At 44.2% G+C, this 18,086-nt stretch overlaps 5 protein-coding genes across 5 annotated transcripts; 3 read left to right on the top strand and 2 right to left on the bottom strand.

The window, feature by feature from the left end:
* Positions 1-136: 136 nt before the first annotated feature.
* On the bottom strand, positions 137-7,410 carry L203_105782 (uncharacterized protein; the record flags this gene model as incomplete). Its single annotated transcript, XM_066215146.1, has 10 exons — positions 137-277; positions 325-440; positions 487-691; positions 744-872; positions 924-1,103; positions 1,151-1,425; positions 1,476-4,680; positions 4,732-4,944; positions 4,995-6,890; positions 6,943-7,410. The coding sequence occupies 10 exons, from the start codon at positions 7,408-7,410 to the stop codon at positions 137-139; spliced, it is 6,828 nt and encodes a 2,275-aa protein (XP_066071243.1).
* Positions 7,411-7,693: 283 nt separating this feature from the next.
* Positions 7,694-10,960, top strand: L203_105783 (uncharacterized protein; the record flags this gene model as incomplete). Its single annotated transcript, XM_066215147.1, has 9 exons — positions 7,694-7,832; positions 7,880-7,966; positions 8,018-8,291; positions 8,347-9,089; positions 9,139-9,402; positions 9,448-9,546; positions 9,596-9,613; positions 9,663-10,720; positions 10,772-10,960. The coding sequence occupies 9 exons, from the start codon at positions 7,694-7,696 to the stop codon at positions 10,958-10,960; spliced, it is 2,871 nt and encodes a 956-aa protein (XP_066071244.1).
* A 190-nt stretch (positions 10,961-11,150) lies between these two features.
* Positions 11,151-12,321, bottom strand: L203_105784 (uncharacterized protein; the record flags this gene model as incomplete). Its single annotated transcript, XM_066215148.1, has 6 exons — positions 11,151-11,389; positions 11,442-11,545; positions 11,599-11,682; positions 11,725-12,091; positions 12,139-12,259; positions 12,307-12,321. 6 exons carry the CDS (start codon positions 12,319-12,321, stop codon positions 11,151-11,153), a joined length of 930 nt encoding a protein of 309 aa, XP_066071245.1.
* A 1,013-nt stretch (positions 12,322-13,334) lies between these two features.
* L203_105785 (uncharacterized protein) lies at positions 13,335-15,252 on the top strand (the record flags this gene model as incomplete). Its single annotated transcript, XM_066215149.1, has 5 exons — positions 13,335-13,816; positions 14,151-14,801; positions 14,850-14,923; positions 14,967-15,056; positions 15,104-15,252. 5 exons carry the CDS (start codon positions 13,335-13,337, stop codon positions 15,250-15,252), a joined length of 1,446 nt encoding a protein of 481 aa, XP_066071246.1.
* Positions 15,253-16,396: 1,144 nt separating this feature from the next.
* On the top strand, positions 16,397-17,907 carry L203_105786 (uncharacterized protein; the record flags this gene model as incomplete). The annotated part of the gene is made up of 5 exons (XM_066215150.1): positions 16,397-17,044; positions 17,092-17,230; positions 17,279-17,347; positions 17,399-17,787; positions 17,845-17,907. The coding sequence occupies 5 exons, from the start codon at positions 16,397-16,399 to the stop codon at positions 17,905-17,907; spliced, it is 1,308 nt and encodes a 435-aa protein (XP_066071247.1).
* Between the last annotated feature and the right edge of the window lie 179 nt (positions 17,908-18,086).

Raw genomic sequence — 18,086 nt, forward strand, 5'->3', positions numbered from 1 at the left:
AGGCAATTGGTTGTGCAACGGCAATTTACGAATATGCATGTATTTTGATCTAGCGATACTGCATTGTTTGATTATCTTCAAATGCATACAAAGTATGGTGATTGCTCAAACTGACTTGAAAATGCTAATATAAAATCTATAATATTTCAAAATATTTGAGGCCGGGTACAGAAACTGGTGTGATGAATTCTCCAGCAAGACGTCTAAGATCGTTGATAGTGGTATTGAGGAATGAGTCGTATGACTGCTTGTGAAGGACTCTTTCTTGATTAATGGACTAGAATCAAATTAGCACAAGCGGAGAGGACTGTTTAATGCACAAACCTTGTGAAATGAAATTAATGATGATACAAAAAGATTAATACAGCGGTAAATGAAAGACTTGGTGGAGGCTGAGGTTTGTCTGGAGAACAAAAGATCTGAGGCATTACTAAAAGTGGCTACAAAGTGATGAGTAAGACCTATTCGTATTGCTGTAACACAAACCTTGTAAAATTGCTGGTCGAATTTCAATAAAGGTGGCACGATTCAATCCATTCACTACAGCTTCGATATTGCAGATACATGTCAGCAATGGGTGCTCTACTGCATGAGGCAAGTGAACAAGGACCGAGAGATAGCTATGTTCGATGGTTGGTGTATCTGTACCGATAGATTGGAACAAAAGGGCAACGAAGTCCTCCGAATATTCCTACGAAATACATGTCAAGGCCATACAGAAAGAGCAGTAATGCGAAGCTTACGTTGAAAGAGGCAGGATCAATTTGAACCACGTTGAGCATAAAATGCAGTCCAACCTGGATACGTCTTTTTCCTTCACCCAAGCGTGCCCATGATTGCCTACCAAAGGGAGAGATAAAAGTTGACCAATCCTAGTATGCACTTTTAGTATACAAGCCTTGGTCTAATCAAAGTCCACTTACAAGCTTTTGGTGCTCTACAACCAATACAGCCGCCATGTCAGACCAGCATTTGGTCAATCGTGAGATGAAAGAAGACCGTTTCTCTTCATGGGTCCTTTTAGATAAATCATCTTCGGACATTGGAGATAACATATCAGAGAGCAGCCTATAGATCCTGGGGGAAATGATATTCTCAATGATCTATACTAAGTCAGCGACAAATACATACCATAAATCAATAGGCTTGCCTTAATGAAGCTTCTATCCAGCTCTTCGGTTGGATCAACTAGCACCTCTTCGCCTCCCAAGGCTAAAACCTCAGTTGTGGTGAAGTCTATGCCCAAGGAGCCATACTCGTCCAAGCTATCAGTTTGATAGGATCCCTTGGCTTCTCGGCGACGTTTTGCAACTCCAGGTAATACACAGGCGCGGGCATCGAGATATGTTTGTATGGTGGCTATAACTTCAAAAGCACATTCAAGATCCTTGGTGAGCTCGATATTAAAAATCCGATTCGTCCAGCCTAAATAACCTGTCAGTATCTGCAGGCTATGAGCTGGCATATAGGCTTACTCTCATGCAAAAGACAAGGATCAGGGTACACAAGTTTATCCGAATGAACTGTATCAAATGAATGATGTATAATCATCTGTCTGAAGCACGTTACGACAAGTACCATTGTCCTTTCTATCTCCAGTTTGCTTGTCGACTGTTGGGCCGCTTGGCCTCTTTCTCTAAGCTCCAACTCTGTTTGGAGTAGGCCCAATATCTCGGCTAGCCTTTTAACAACGGGTTCCAGAGGCTGATTGTGATGACGACATGCAACGGCTACATACATTAAGCCACGAATACAAATTTGACGAGAATCAAAATCGGCCTGTTGAAATACAGACCATTTCTTAGAGTTAACAAGAAGATATGATAACAACGAGGGAGAGAAATAACAAGCTGCAATCATCGTTGAATAACGATTGATAAGCTGCCCTAGCTGACGAGGTGAAGGAGGAAAGAGACGATTGAATTTGACGGCACTAACGGGGATGATAGACATTACTAGCCTTTGCACGTCTTTCTCGGCTTGTTGAGCCTCAACAAGAGTGTCAGCACTTGAAATGATATCAGAAGCTGCCACACAGACTAGACGAAGATAAAGTTCAAAAGCTGTTTCGTGTTTAGTGTCCTCTGCAGCTGTAAGCGCCATGTTATAATGGATAATGAACTGGGGGTAATCAACAGGAGCTTCAGAGGGGAAATTTCGATATTGTCGATCTTTGAAAATGATTCCTAGATCCCGAGTAGCTACTGAAAAGCTTTCACGATTAAAGTACCACTTCCAAACCGAAGACAATTTTACGCATCGTGCCATCATGGTCTTGATATATCGATCTCTTCCTCGCAACGTTCCCATCTTGGCTCTCTTCTCTGCATTTTCGTCAAAGACAACTTTAATGAAAGAGACAGCGCGGCGAACAAGAGTCCATCGTGGAACCGAGTTAAATATTGGTCCAATTTCGCCTCGATCATCAAACTGTGATAGAGCACAGAGGCCAAACACGAGGAACCATATCCTCTCGGCGGCAATAGGTCCAGTCATATCCAAGTGGAAAACGGCATCAATTGCACGATTGAATCCTGTAAGGAACGTCGTGTTCTCTGGTTGACCAGAAAGTAGATCCCACGCTGCGGTGGAATGAAGAATGGAGATCCAAAGTGTGATAGTCACGTCTTGTATCTCTGGTGAATCTGATTTGCCTCGCAAGATCGATTTGAGAGGTGCAATTGTTCTATCGAAACCACTCAAGAGTAATTGTTTGATTAGAGTATATGCACAGTGTGCAACCAGAGTTGAATCAATTTGATTCTTAGCTTTACTTGCCCTGACTCGACAACTCAACTCGAACAGCACCCATCGCAGCATGAGAAGCGAATTTCTTGCTTTTTTGTTACTTTCGAGCTGATTAAAGTCAACAGCATCAATTTTTATGGCCATGTTCTCTATTGCTTCTCCGACTTTAATCTTCAAGCCTTCTATACCATGATTATCTCCATGAGCTGAAAGATAGAGTCCTAAAAATTCAAAAGAGGCAAAGACAGGGCTCTCTGAAGTTTCGGAATAGTCATTGGCAACAGCCATGAGTTGCCGATAGGTAGTATCAAAGACAATGCTAAGTATTTCTTGGATTTCCAGTGGCGACATGGTATTGGCAAGCGACACCCCATGTTCATTAATCATAGCTGGCACTACAACCTGTGCTGAGTCGAACTGTTGAAGAAAATTAACGAGGTTGTTGAGCTTGCCACTCCCTGGCACACTGTCAACTCTACAGTATAGCCCTGATGGAAGTGGTTTAATGTCAAAATCTACTGGAAACCGGTCAAAGTTGGCCCATGAGCGCGCTTTACCAATACCAGCGTCTAGAGACTCTGGTTGGACAAATCTGGATGCGGCGAGTGCATCGCTCGATATAGTCTTTTTGAACTTCCTTGACTCACGCATTTGGGACGGAGAAGCTTCTCCTTCATTGGTAGAGTCAAAATCAAAGTCATCAGGAGCGAAAATGATGTGGTCATCCAATCTGATGGCAGGCCTTTGATTACGGAATAGAGAAGAAGTCGGGCGCTTGCGTTTTTTGTTAGAAGACAAGTTATTAGATTTGTACTCAATAGGCTTGAAGTTGAGTCGGGTCTGTTTTGCTTCTGAGCTTCCACCCTTGCCTCTCCGTTTGCCGACAAGGCATAATGTAGGCCTTCTTGTCACACCAGCATGTCGTCTATCCTTTTTGCCTTGCTTTACTCTGGTACTAAGGTTTCTGCTTCCTTTGCCAGCGACAATCCCCTCAAAATCTCCTCTCTGAAGCCTGTCGAAGGTTTGTTCAGCATAATTGTCCTCAATGGCCTCTGACGACTCATCATCTACAAATACTACAGACCTGGCTTTATCCCTTTCATTCTCGTCCATTGTCCTCATACCAATTTCCACTTCACTATCGTCTTCAGAAAACAGATCTTGTATATCTCTGAGTTCACCAAGCTCCGCTTGTCTCACTACTGCTCTTCCTGGCCGTGGAGAGTTTGTTATAGTTTTGCCGGGTTCTGCACGCTCTCGCTGTTCCCGTCGTTTACGATCAACCTTCTCCTTTTCTTTACGAGCAGCTTCAGCTTCAAGGCGACGGAGCATTGCAGCAGGCATCATCCGGCCTGCAATTTTGCGTCGAGGATCACGACGGATCATGTCTTTCGATGATTCTAAATCATCGAAAGATGTAGAGCTTGAAGGTAATGAGTCAGAACCAGACAAGTCTTCAATGCTTGGTGCAGACGAGCATAATTGTTTACCAGAATGAAGAATGGTTTGGTGACTTCTGAATACAGGAGAAGGAAGAATATCATCAATCCTAAGCATTTCTTGTTCTACCTGCGGTGAAGGTGTTAACGGAATGGGAGGCAGGTTATATTCTCCACGTTGTTCGTCCAATTCAAGAGAGTGTAATGGCTGAGCATATCCGATGTCTTGAGCTTGCGATAATGCAGATTGGTATGATAGCTGCATCTCTTCTGGTCCAGGTGAGGCCGGGTGATAAGATGATAGACTCTGCTCATGGGGTTTATGAGGTGCAGTATGAGGAGTTTGTGTTTTACGGAAAGATTGCGAAGCCAAATCAGAGGGAAAAGGAGCAGTGATGTTGGGATTCTGGTAGGAAAATTGTTTGTGACGATGTTTGTTAGAATAAGTGTTGCGTTCTTTTGACTTGAAAAGGGATTTTGCAACTTTTTTTGGCTAATAGCTGTTTATTAGAGTCATTACAAAATGTTAAGTGGGGTTGCGTACCTTGCCCAAAGATTGATTCTCTCCTAAATCTTCATCTTTCAAGTTTTCTAAAAATTGCCACAAATTTTGATCCTCTTCGCTACATCTACCTTGTGGTCCCATTCCTTCATCTTGCCGCCTGCCACTATCTGTTGACCTTTGCGACCGTGCCTTCCCTATTTTGTCAATCGCGCCGCCGGATACCGTAGCTTGTTTGAGTGCCAACCTCTCCTTCTGAACAGATAAGATTTTCATTATTTACAAATTAAGGATAATAAACGCACCTGCCGTTTCCTTGTCTCTTCACCCGTTCTAACTTGATCTGCTTTCTGTTTCTCTCTCTTTTGACGTCTTGATTCTTTGTCAAGAATCATTTTTCGTCTTTCGTCTTTCCTCTTTTGTCGTTGCTCTGCCTTTTCTTTCCGGATTCTCACTTTGGCAATTCTCCTCAATTCATTTTCTGTTTCTGCGTCTCGTTCCGTTTCTGGAGCTGGGGCATATCCATGGAGAATGAAGTATTCATCATAGTCTGCATCAATGAGGAAAACAGGGTTTCGGGCACGATGGCGTGAAGGAGATACAGAAGGCCCAATGACGATCCGTTCTCCTCGATTATTATTTGAAGCCCCTTCAGCTTCTGATGATTCAGAGACATCAGCCTCGGAACTTTGGCTGACCATGGCATCATCTTTATCTTTTTCTCTTTTTTTCATCTCCTGTTGTCTTTGCCTGACCTTTTCATGTTCTCTTGTTCGGGCGTGCGGATCGATACGGCCTTTTCTGAGTTGCGCTTCATAGAATTGCCTTTCTTTTGTATATGGCTGCAATTGCACAATTGTTCTGGTTCGAAACGTTCTGCCCGTACGAAATTGAAGCAAAGCAAGATCTATTTCTGGTTGTGGTACTGGAAGGGGAGTACTTTTTTGAGAAGACGGATGGGCAGCTACAGCAGCAAAAACTGCCGAAAGATCAGCAGGAGGCGACGAATTCTGCGTCTGATGAGTGACTGGATGAGATGGTAGACCATCTTCCGAATGAGGTAGAGAAGATAATGGTGAAGCTGAGAGTTGTTCATCGCGTTGGGGCGAACGCATTGATTGGTGAAGTGGCGTTGCAGGTGATTGGCGATCACGCGGCTGTGAAACATTGAGCGGAGATGCGGAAGAGTGTGCTGTAGTCAGCCGGCTAAGTTGAAAATCTCTCATTGACAAGGGCGACAATCCCGGCATATCCTTTTTGGGCAAAGATGCCACGGATTCTTGCTTTGATTGAAGCCCTTGCTTGTCTTCTGTCGATAATGTAAACGTTTCATGTGAGCGATGTAGTATATTATCCTGTTGTCGTTCTGAAGGCAACTCTTGCAAATACTCACAGGTTGTGGGAGTGCTGGAGTGCTTTGTCTTGTCAACTTGCGTGACATCTTTCTTTTTGCGGTCAGGCTTTGCACTTTCAATGAAATTTGCTTCCTGCACAGGGCGATTAATAGCCATGTTTGATGGCGTTATTGCCGTGGCTGTGTCAAGATTATTTGTCCGCAAGCTGGCTGCTTCGGTGACTGACAACTGATAAACAGCCACAGTCCTATGGAGCTCATATAGCGGGGCAACGTGTTTTTCTAGCTCAACTGACCTACACTTCTCTTGCTCCAACTTGTGCTTCAAGGCGAGCTGATCATTGTATATTTGGAGATCCGATTGAGCATGATATTGGGAGGCATTTCCCATAATTTCATTTTCATTACTATTGCCATTTTTGAAGTGATCTTCTTTTGCCCCGCTATTTGATGAAGCTGGTAGAACAATAGGTCTGGCTGCAATCTCAGACTTGGATTTCATCTGCTTTGTTGCATTAGGCCTTAAAAAGTCAATTTCATCCTCCTCACTATCCCACTCTTCTGTCAAGGGACGATGTTCATTATGTAGATCTTTGTGGCCTTTAACCTTTGATCGAGTAGGAGGGGCTGGTGTCTCTTCTGCTCGATCGCTGTATCGCCTGCTAGATGTAGTAGATTGTGAGTAATCAGTTGCGAGATGTTTTGCCTGTGGAGTTGTATCCATTATGCCTGAGTTTGTTGATGAAGGAGAGACTCTGGAATCCGCAATTGACAGTGGGGGATTCGGTGAGAATAAGTTGATGTAAACCTTCGTCCTCTGATGGATTGGCGTCAAGGAATTCACTGGCTATGACATTGTATTGATTATCATTCATGCCACAGACCTACATGGTACCTACATTTGAAGCCCTCTTATCCGGGCTTTTAGGTTGCACAGATATTTCTTTTGGCCAACCCAACAACAGCTTCTTGGCTGTTGTAATGTGCGCCAAAGGGCTAGAAGCAGCTACGCTACTTCTCTCCTCCCGAGAAATTCCAACAGAGTATGATTCTTTCCAATCTTCATACTCATCATTGTCGCTTGGGGGAACAATCTCTCCCAGCTCCTCGTCATCCCTGTCTTTCTTTTTACCTGCACGAGTAAGTCTCGCGCTTCCTCGCGACGGCGAGGATGAGAGGACTTGGCTGGATCGCTTCTCATAACTGGATAGCTTGCGGTCAGTTACATGGTGCGCCGTCAACAATAATGGGTCTTCACTGTCTGATCGCAGTGATGCAGGCGTAGATGGACCAGTTTGAGTGAAAGGTAAGCCACGGGTCTTGCGAGTACTGCCTACCGACGCTCTCGGGCGGGAACGCGGGGGCATTTTATATTGGCTCCATGCGGCTTTGAATTGAGTTGTAAAATATGAATGTTGTCACTTTGAAGAAAGGAAAAAAAAAGAAAAAGATTTCCAGTCATGTCCGAACCCAGTCGCGCTCTCTTCGCGTTGTGCTTCATCTCGCGACATGAATAGTTACGTAATCTTATCAAGCCATGTTCATGTATCGTTTAATAATTATCATAATATTAAATTTACAATTAATTTATGGAAGTGAGGCTGGCGTCTTTAAATAAACAGCGCAACTATTTTGCTGCTTACCTCGACTATGTCAGGCAGTCAGCTAGGACCGGGAGGGAAGCCACGAGTCGCAACTTCAAAAGTAAATCCACAGTGGTACACTTATGCTTGTGCAGCTCTAGTGGCTGCGGTAGTACTGGGCAACTTTATGAGATGGACATTTTTGGGTGTGTACGGTGAATGTTGTGTTAAGCAATTACTAACGTTTTGGAAGAACGTTCTGACCCATACCATTGCTCGGCTTTATTGAACACTGGCCAATGGTTAGATCCTGGCTCATGGACAAATTGGCAACCAGAGGGTATGTCAGACACCTTTGCTGATAACACCTAACATCTTACCTACGATTCAGGTTGTTTTCAGAAGCCTCTGTCCGCTCAAGCATGGCAGCGATGTCTTGCATCTCCTACCTCAAACACTCCTCAGTCATCTCTCTACCCTCACGTCTACCACCGCACAGCGCTTTTCGTTGGTGACTCTAATGTAAGGCAGCTGTATTTTGCTGTAACTCGTAAAATTGGCAAAACAACTACGGCTTGGGAGATTGAAAGCCAAAAACATACCGATAGATTGCTGTTGGTACCAGATCCGCAAGGTGGCCCATCTCTAGAACTCGAGTTTTGGTGGTAAGTCTTGCATGTCCTGTTACACTTGCCCAATATGCTTAAGCCGCGCCTATAGGGATCCATATCTCAATTCTTCTAGGCTTACGAACCTTCTATCCAGCGATATACCCAGAGCCAAATCTCTATTAGTCATGGGCTCTGGTCTGTGGTATCTGAAAAATCCGGCCTCTGGTGGTCTTGCTTCTTGGGGAAGCATGGTACACAACACTTTTGAGCTTCTTAAGGAGCGCCAAGGGTCGCCACTCTCTGCATTAGTTAACCCATGGGATGATATGCTCACCGGCGTTGGAGTTATCCTTCCTGGTCTTTTACCTAATAATCCGAAAAAGGGGGATGTAGCGTTTTCTCAAGAGATCGAAGCTCGCTCGTCCTTTGGCCGTGCGGCAGGTTTGGACTTCTCCATAGCGGACTCCGTTATCTTTCTGCCCGTTCCCAATCCAGTACACTCAAAACTTTCTCCCTCTCGCGCTTCCACGATCTTTCACAATGACGTCGAAGCCATGAACGCTGATATTTTCGCACGCCTGTCTTATCCTGACCTTCCTCCTATTGTCGTCCCTTCCGTATTCAATTCTCTGCTTGTGGATGAAGAGACCGAAGATGGTCTCCATTTTTCAACTAAAATCATAGATAAACAGGCCGAGTTGTTATTGGGTTGGAGGTGCAACGATGTGATGAGGGAAGGGGCAATTGGAACTTGCTGTCGACGTTATAACTGGGTGACACCCGTTCAGAGTCTCGTACTCGCTATTCTTGTTTTATGGGCACCCATTGGAACTTTTGCAGCCTCTCGTATATGTGCGTGTCGTGTCTATTACCTCATCACCACCTTGTTAACAAAGTGTAGCATCTTCTTCTCCTCTCAAAACTTATCTGCCTCCTGCCAAAATCGCTCCCGCGCTGTCCACATTTGGACTGTCACTCGGATACCTTTTCCTTGCTGACCGTACTAATGTATTTCAAAAGGAACAAAAGAATTTTGACCCTTCTGTCTTTGGCGTCATCATATTCTTGGCGTTGCTTGCTGGTGTGGTAACCATAAAGAATGGTGAAAGAGACTTAGGATTTTTAGGAAGGGACATTACCAATGAATGGAAAGGATGGATGCAAAGTAGGGTACTAGTAAGCAGTCTCGGATGACGCTTACTGGTTGCAGTCGCTATCTTGATTTATCACTTCTTCGGCGCGAGTAAAATCAGTGGCATCTATAGCCCAATTAGGGTTTTAGTTGCTTCTTACCTTTTCATGACAGGATGTAAGTAAATTGATAATGGGCAAAATTACTGCTGATAACCTTGTGAAAGATGGGCACTTTTTCTTTTGTATGTGGATGTTTGCTCCATTCTGAGGCGCACAACTCACGCTATGTAGACTACAAAAAGGCCGATTTCAGCTTTCAGCGAGTTGCGATGGTATTGGTCCGACTCAATCTTCTCTCGGTCATACTGCCATACACAATGAACACGAATTACGCCTTCTACTATTTTGCGCCACTTGTTTCGTGGTGGTATATCATCATCTATGTCACCATGGCTGTTGGCCACAAGCACAACGAACGCCCAACGTTCCTTCTTACCAAACTGTTTATTTGTGCCGGTTGCATGGCGATATTCATGCACTATCCATGGGTGATGGAAAACTTTTTCAAAGTGTTGAATGTGATCTTCAAGATTCAGTGGTCTGCAAAGGAGTGGACTTTCCGTGTTACGCTTGATCTGTTCATCGTTTGGGCAGGTATGCTCTGCGCCTATGGGTTTATCAAGTTCAAAGAGTACAAGATTCAAGACCAGCCCTGGTTTTTATCTTTGCGCAATGTGACCATGGTGTGTAGCGTTGCGGCCATAACTTGGTACTTTTGGTTTGAACTCCACCTGGAAAACAAATTTATTTACAATCAGTATCACTCGCTAGTCAGTGTCATTCCAATTCTTGGTTTTGTATTCCTCCGCAATGCTTCGCCAGCATTGCGTCTATCAACTAGCAAACTTTTTTCCTTTATCGGACAATGCTCTCTAGAAACATTTATCCTTCAATTCCATGGCTGGTTAGCTAGTGATACCAAAGCTGTTCTACTAGTTGTGCCGAGTACAAAATGGCGACCCATCAACTTAATTATTTCTACTATCTGCTTTATTTGGCTCTCTTACCGCGTCTCTGGCGCCACAGGCGACATTACAGAATGGCTTGTAGGCAAGAAAATGTCTCTTCCCCTACCCGCCTCGGCCCCCAGCTCAAGTCCAGCACTTGCAACCACAGAACCAAGACTGTCTATGAATGAGACGTTACATGCTGTTGTGGAAGGTTCCAAAGTTGGAGTAGAGGCTGGAGTACCAGAGAGTGTACCGATGATGAATCAAGAGAAGGAAAGAAGATCTGGAGGTTTGATGCCCACTAAAGAAGAGATTGGAAGTCGAGAGAGTAAGCCTTCAGTGAGTTTCTTATAGCGGTTCCCTTTCGAGTCATATTAACAATGTATGCAGTGGATGGCAGCTACAGCAGCCTCCTTATCTGGTCGGACAGTGGAAGGCTACGCACCTCTCGATAGGCCATGGAAAGATAGGACAGTACTCAGTATTGTTTCAAATATGGGTGTCTTAACACGCAAGCACAACAGCGTGAAATTAGGATTGATTTTAGTGGGGCTGTGGGCGTTAAATTGGTTATATTGAAGCTGTTATTTGAACAGAAAGAATGTGTGGTATAGAATAGGATATACCTAGATGGGTTTTTTTGGCACATATGCTATGTATGCGAATACGTTGCAGACGATCCATTTCATACCATGCGCAACATTGTTTGAACAATTAATATTCTCCAAACTCCACGTCTAATAATGTCAATACTCAAATTGATGCAAGTTTACTTACGTCCTGTTTGCATAGCATGTTCCCTTGCTCCTTTCTCCCCTTTAAGCCCTTTTCCACAGACTCCACATCTCAGATCAAAATTCGAGGTATCTGTATAATAATGTCTAGCTTGCAACTGGGCGACAAGTTTATCGGCTGTTTCGAGAATTTCTAATGAGGAAGCCGAGAATATCGTGGTGTGGAATGAAGGCGGGGCTGATTTCTCAGGAGAGAGTGTGATAGCATCATAATCTGTGGGCCATTAGTCACCCTACTACATATGTGACCAAAGGAAGGGGCATACGGATACCGGAATAGACAAGAAGACACATGGAGTCATACTCGTCCTGCCCAAATCGGTCACATCGACAGGTAGCCACATCAAAAGAAGCGATCTCTGTCTTGTAGCTGATCCATGGAGTTAGCGAGTGACATACAATAACGTGACAGGAATGACGTGCTGTTTGGCAAAAATGGACAATTCGATAGCTCCTCCCCAAGTATCTGGTTTTTGTATTTTTTCAATGTACTCGTTTCTTGGCGCTCTGTGATTGCTATTACTGATTGTCTCTCTCCAAGCCACTTACCCCAGCATGACATCTGAATACGTATCAGGATCTCGTTTGATGGCCTCAGCAACAATTCCTCTTAATTTTGGGGCAGCTTCAATGCTGCCTTCAAACACCACACCAATCGCATTGAACAAACAAGAGTTGTCGTCTGGAACGATGCGTAGTTGGAGGTAACCTGCATCTTGACCGGGAAGATGTATACTGTCTGGCACGGAAACGGAAACTGGTTGATTTTGTTGTCTTGTTAATGACGCTGGGGCAGGCGCTAGCGAAACAACGGAGGCTGGTATTGAGCTAACGATGAGCTGTTCACCTTTACCTATCAAAGATCCTAAAACTCCAGAAACAGTTGATAACGGTTTTGGAGGGTAGCCATGTTTGACTAGACATCATTAGCGTTTCACGAATACGAGAGAGAATCTGACTCACTCTCTTGCTCGTTGGGCACAATCCCGGTAGAGGAAAAGATCAATGCCTTCAAATCGTCAAGAGTAGTTGTAGATGGATCAAAGTCTAGAGTCGTGGTGCCTCCGGAATATCTTAGACGAACGTAAAGAAAGATGAGCTGTGATGGCGCAGAGATATAAGAAGGCTTATCTTTATTGTGGACATTTCAAGATGGAAATGTAGTTTATAAATTGTCAATTGAAATGTGAAAGAATATTATTAAGATCGGATGATGTCACCATTTTTCTAGATTTACCCTACTAAAAGGTTTGACTTGCTATTGCAATTAGGTAATGCTTTTGGACAACATCCATTTGATAGTATGAGTGTTGGAACAAATATCGACAAGTTGTAGTATATATAACAACCCCTACAGACATCTATTACCTTGCTTATGTAGTAGCCACAACTCTGGCAGTAGCAGACTGCATGGTCAGTCAATAAATTACCATAAACTGAATCCCCTCGGATGTATACCCTTCGGAGCCATATCGGATCACTCTTTGGACTAATTGAGAGGTAGTCAATCTTATCCATTTCCACCACAGGTGATTCTTTCAACCACTTGAAGGCCCTTTCCCATATCACTTGTTGTTTTGCTTGAATCCGTCGTTGTAGGGGTGCTGACTCGGTGGCACATGCGAAATTTGTCGAAATGACAAGTCGTATGGACAGGATAGCTGCTAGATCCAAACACATGCGTCGTTGGGAATTGTTACCCCTGTTGATCCACCGTAGGGATAGTGAGTGATGTGTAGAGGAGCATGTAGGCTTTGTAATAGAATAGAAAAGACGATTACAAAAAAGAATTACAAAGAATAGTTACAAAAGATAAATACAAAAGAAAAATGATTACAAAAGCTAGTTAAGTTCGGAGAGATTTGGCTGTTTGGCGGATAGAATGACGCCGTGCCTGATGATCCTTTGGGGAACCCTGGAAACGTATAATGACATCATAATTTGCTATATGGAGGGCCATTTAAGGCTTACTTATCCGGCGACGATGGAAAGTGGTGTTGCCTTGGATTTGTTTGAATCTTTTTACTTTTTTTTTTTTTCTTTCTTTATTTCTATTCTAGCTTTGTTCTTTTTCTTTTATCACTATAAAGCTTTTCTTTCTGTATCCCAAGTAGCATCCCTCACAACGCCTCGCTACCTCAAAATCCCAACTTATAATCATGCCCAGTAGTAGTAAGCCTCCAGACGCCACAGATTCAGATCAGGATAGAAAGGACGCTCGACAGCTAGTATCCTCAGCCTTCCATCTGTTGCCACCCAGAGCAAACTCATTCTCCTCCACAAATACGACCCTCTCAGACTCGTCTCATTCGTCCTCAGGTTCATGGGGACCCAGACTGACAACACCTGAATTGACCACGCACGGACAGCTTCCACCGATATGCCATTTAGCCAGTCCAACCTCTTCTCCCTCAAGTTCGACAGCTAGTACGGCTCATTCAAAGGGAGAGAGTACTCCGCGTGCAGAAATCAACGCACCCGTTTGGCCGCTTTCCATAGGCGTTATGCGAAAAACAGAGGTGTATGACGACCCTATGTCTATGGGTGAGAGGGGTACCTGTGCCATGGACGCTCCCACTGCGACGGTTTTGCGTAATGCGTCTTTGAAGCGTACAGGAAGCTGGCGGAAAAAACATGCGAGGTATGTAGCGGCTGTTCTTTGGACTTGTTTTTTGGACTTGTTTTTTGGACTTGTTTTTTGTGGGTTATGTTGGTATGCTCAGCCTGGCATTATACTCTGCGTGTGTCGCAGATTTGATCCAAGTCTGTGGCATGTCGTATAGGCTGTTGTACCATTTGGTGGCCGCATTTCGTATTTTGTGCCCTTTCTGTGGATAGAATCCACAGTGCTACCAAGGCGGGGTTACTAAGCAAATTTTCGTACTCATGACGTCAAACTTTACAACTCCTCTGTTTCGAAGCGTCTTGTGTGTATGAATCTTGCTGACTCGGAGATGTTTTGTTCTCTAAAACAGTCTTGATACTCCTCCCAACGCACCACATCGCGATCCCTCATTCCCAAATTTCACTTCACTTAGCGACGTACCACCCCTGGCAAAATCTCAGCAGAAAATAAAATTTCTGACGTCTAGGTCATCTGCGCCAATGCCGCCTTCAGACTCTACTTTTTCAGAGGATGTTACCCACCATTACCAATCTCAGGGTCTCGTTTCTTCAAACCAAGAAGAGCGGCAGCGGGCACATTCGCCTTCCGCTACAGGATGCGAAATTTCTGCTCCGAAGGCCCCGCCTGTCGGGTATCCACTCTCGTCTTTTTATGAGCGTAGAAGGAATTCTTCTTCATCTGGTCTGGCTCCAACCACCTCTTCTTCTGCGAGTGTTACATCTTCTTCATCTGGCAAATCATTCAGTCATCAGCCCACAACACCACCTCCTGCTCCTAGATGGGCCTGTCCCCCTGCTGTGACTAATAGCTGTGCCAGTCGTGCTCTTTCTTTTGGATCAGGTCAAAATAAACCCGATATCAATTTGGATGATTTCGACCTGGAACTTTTTGAAGGGCAAGAAGATGAATGGATAGAAGTGATCAAGGGTGCAGAAGGGAGAATTGCCATCAAGAGTACGCCGTCTCTTTATGTCATTATGGTTTGGCTCCCTGGTTTCTCGTGAGCTTTTTTGGCTTGTTGATAGTTTGTGTTTACTAACTTGGTCAGCATTGATAATATCACAATTGCTACGAGAGGTCATAGAACTGTGCACATTGTGGCAGACCAGTGGGATGAGGGCGGTGAGTGACCGTGTTGCATGGTGACTCTTCTGACAGATGGCAGATCATGCTCAATGGGATATCAAACTAGGAGAAGATGCCAATCTCAAATCAGTCAATGCTAAATTTACAGGTAAAGAATTGCGTGTTACTGGTAAGCCCGCCGCCGTTGCGCACAACTTTTGATTGACACATTCATAGTCACAAGGGAGATTCCTGAATGGCAGAAAGCACGTCTTCACAATACATCCCGCTCCAATCGTCCCCATGGCTTCAATGTCCCCAGTATCACGGCCACTACAGGCTATAACCCCCTTGATCGCGCCACAACTACTCACAACAGAGCATGAGCATCTACCACTGTAACATTAACCATCGATATCTATAATCAGTCGAGCCTTTTATAATCTCAACATAATGCGTGACATTCTATGGTGTATACGCTCGCAAGTCCCAACCATCATTATTCATCTATTTACCTTGTCCTCCCATTTACTGACACTTTTCTACCGGGCATATCTCATGAAACTCTTCGCCCTTTCTACTGTGTATAAATTTCTACAGATTTATTCGCCTCATTTCACTTCTTTGGATTACCTTTCGCCTTTGGGCTCATCTGACTGGCGGGCACTTGTAGCAACAGATCATATTCGTTCATGCTTGTTTATTATTACCTCTTTTCACCTTGGGAAAGACTGCCCAATCTGCGTTGCACGCAACTTTATTCTTTTTTGATTCTCCTGTTATCTGTACATAGAGGGAGATTTGATGTCATTTGGATTGTAAGAGATTGAAAGAATGCATTTTAGTCACAAGCTTTCACAAGAGTACGAAGTTTACAATTGAGTTTTGTAAAGGTTCATTATTATACTAATAGGAACAAATTTCAACTCATCTTTTCATTGTATCTCTACAACATTTATTGTTTCCTTCTTTAACTAAACTCATACAGATTCTATCCAGTCTCTACAACACTATCAATAAAAAGATGAACGTACATAGATCAGGACACCAGTTTCGGAAGACCATGTCGCTCTTTCGGTGACCCGAGAAGGAATGTTGACAGGGATTCTACGCAAGTCACTCGTCAGTCAATTTTGAAGGGCTCATTTGAACTGTTATTGGTAAAGGCTGCTGGCAGAGTCGAGGGCCGGACGGCGTATATCCAGATCTCTTGCATAGGATAATGGGGGTTAAAAAGGGAACAAGCTGTAGGTTGTAAGTTGGCCGTAGGTTGGTATAAAGACTGGGACATGTAATGAGCCCCGTCTCCGTATTTGGCTATAGGAGTCTTCTTAGGTTGCTCCTTGCTATGGTCTTGGTACGTTTGTTGAGCGATTATATTGGGTAGAGATGAGTAAACCAGTGGTGGTCGTGATAACTGGGATTCAAATAACGGTGGTGATGCAAGGTGGAGGTTTGTCGGTTTTATTTAAATCACTTCTTATTCTTTTCTATATTTAAACATTTCTTAATTATTGCGTTTCCAGCAAAATGCCAACTGATTCTACAGAATCACAACCGCTTTTGCCATTGCATACTACACCCACCTCTAGTAAACTGGGCGCCAGGCGGTACATACCATCTCCCACGTTTCCTTCACCATTTGAATCAAATTCGCAATCCATAGGGAACGGTCGTTTGGAGCGAGAAGAGGACGAGGGAAGAGAGAGGACGGTCAAGCTGGATAAAGGAAAAGGTCGCGCGCTACCTCCTGATGAGAAGAACCAGGATGAGGCAGAGAAAGAGGATGGGGTTGACGGACGAGATCAGACTCGCGATATCACCATCATGTTTTCAAACCGGCCATACACCAACCTTTTGTTGACTCTTATGCCCACGAATTCCGTCCTACAGCTCAAAAGCTTGATCAAAGCACACCACCCCGATCTCGCAGGACGCAATATCAAGTTGATTCATGCTGGAAGACTTTTGGCAGATGGAGTTAGAGTCATTGCGTGGGTAGAAGCGTTTGAAAAAAGAATCAAGAGAAGAACAGAGGGTGCAGTGGAAAGCGTTGTGAGAGAAGTTAGAGGACTAGGGGAAGAAAAGAATGGACACGCAAAGGAAAAGGAGATGGTGTGGATACATTGTATCATCGGTAATGAAGAAGAGGCAAACAGCTCTGCGCCCAGCGATGCTGTGAGTAGGAGAACCCACATCTGTATAGTTGCGCTAACTAGAGTCAGCCGGCAGCACCAGTGAGGAGAGGTTTCGATACTCTCTTAGACGCTGGTCTTTCGCCGGAAGATGTGGCCCAAATGCGTCGACAATTTTACGAATCGAGAGGAGAAGAGGTTCCGGAAGGTGTCGAGGCTGGCCATATAAGTAAGCTTGCCCCGCTCTTCTTGTCTTGTACTGATGGGATCAACTCAGATGATGAACATGCTCGGGCATTAGAAGAGCAGTGGATAGAGGGCGATCTTACTGCAGAGACAGCTATAAGTGTGTATTCCATAATTTGTGTTGAGTTCTGCTCATGCTTGCATTTTGCAGCTTCAGATGAAGGTCTCTATACTTCAATACTTCACGGCCTCTTGGTCGGCTTTTTATTCCCTCTAATGGCATGGTTGTTCTTTCGTGAACTACCATTGCCTAATTTTTTCGATGCTGATGCAGAGGCAAGAGAACATTTCGCTCGAATGGCTGAAAAGAGGACAACGAGGACGACAGGAGCAGCTGGTGCAAACGAACGAGAGCAGGAGAACGAGGCGCAAGTTGGCAATGGCAGTGGAAGCACTCATGCCACAGAAATACAGAGACAGGTACAGATACAAGTACAGCTGCTCGAAAATCTCTCCAACCAAGTCAATTCAAGGATGGCAACCAATTTTGCTATGAGCGGTTTAACTGTGCCTACTCAAGTCTTTGGAAAGCGGATGCAGGTACGTTGCTGATCTTACGCTGAAAGCCAACGTTGTGTCTGGACTGATGGTATATAGATGGGAATCTTTCTTGGAACTATAATCAACTTTGCCTTTGGTGCTCTTAGGATGCTTAATTGACGTACAGCAATTAAAGCGAGGATACAATCGTTGATCATGATGTATTTTATACAAGAGTGAACTCAACAAACATGACATCGCACGACAAATTGTCAAGCCGGGTATATCTAGCTAATATTCCTGATAGCGGATTCCAGTCCTCAGAAAGTAGAGTATATAATGGCCATAGAGCAAGAAAA

This window comes from Cryptococcus depauperatus, chromosome 7 (genome assembly GCF_001720195.1).
Source record: "Cryptococcus depauperatus CBS 7841 chromosome 7, complete sequence".
NCBI lineage: Eukaryota > Fungi > Basidiomycota > Tremellomycetes > Tremellales > Cryptococcaceae > Cryptococcus > Cryptococcus depauperatus.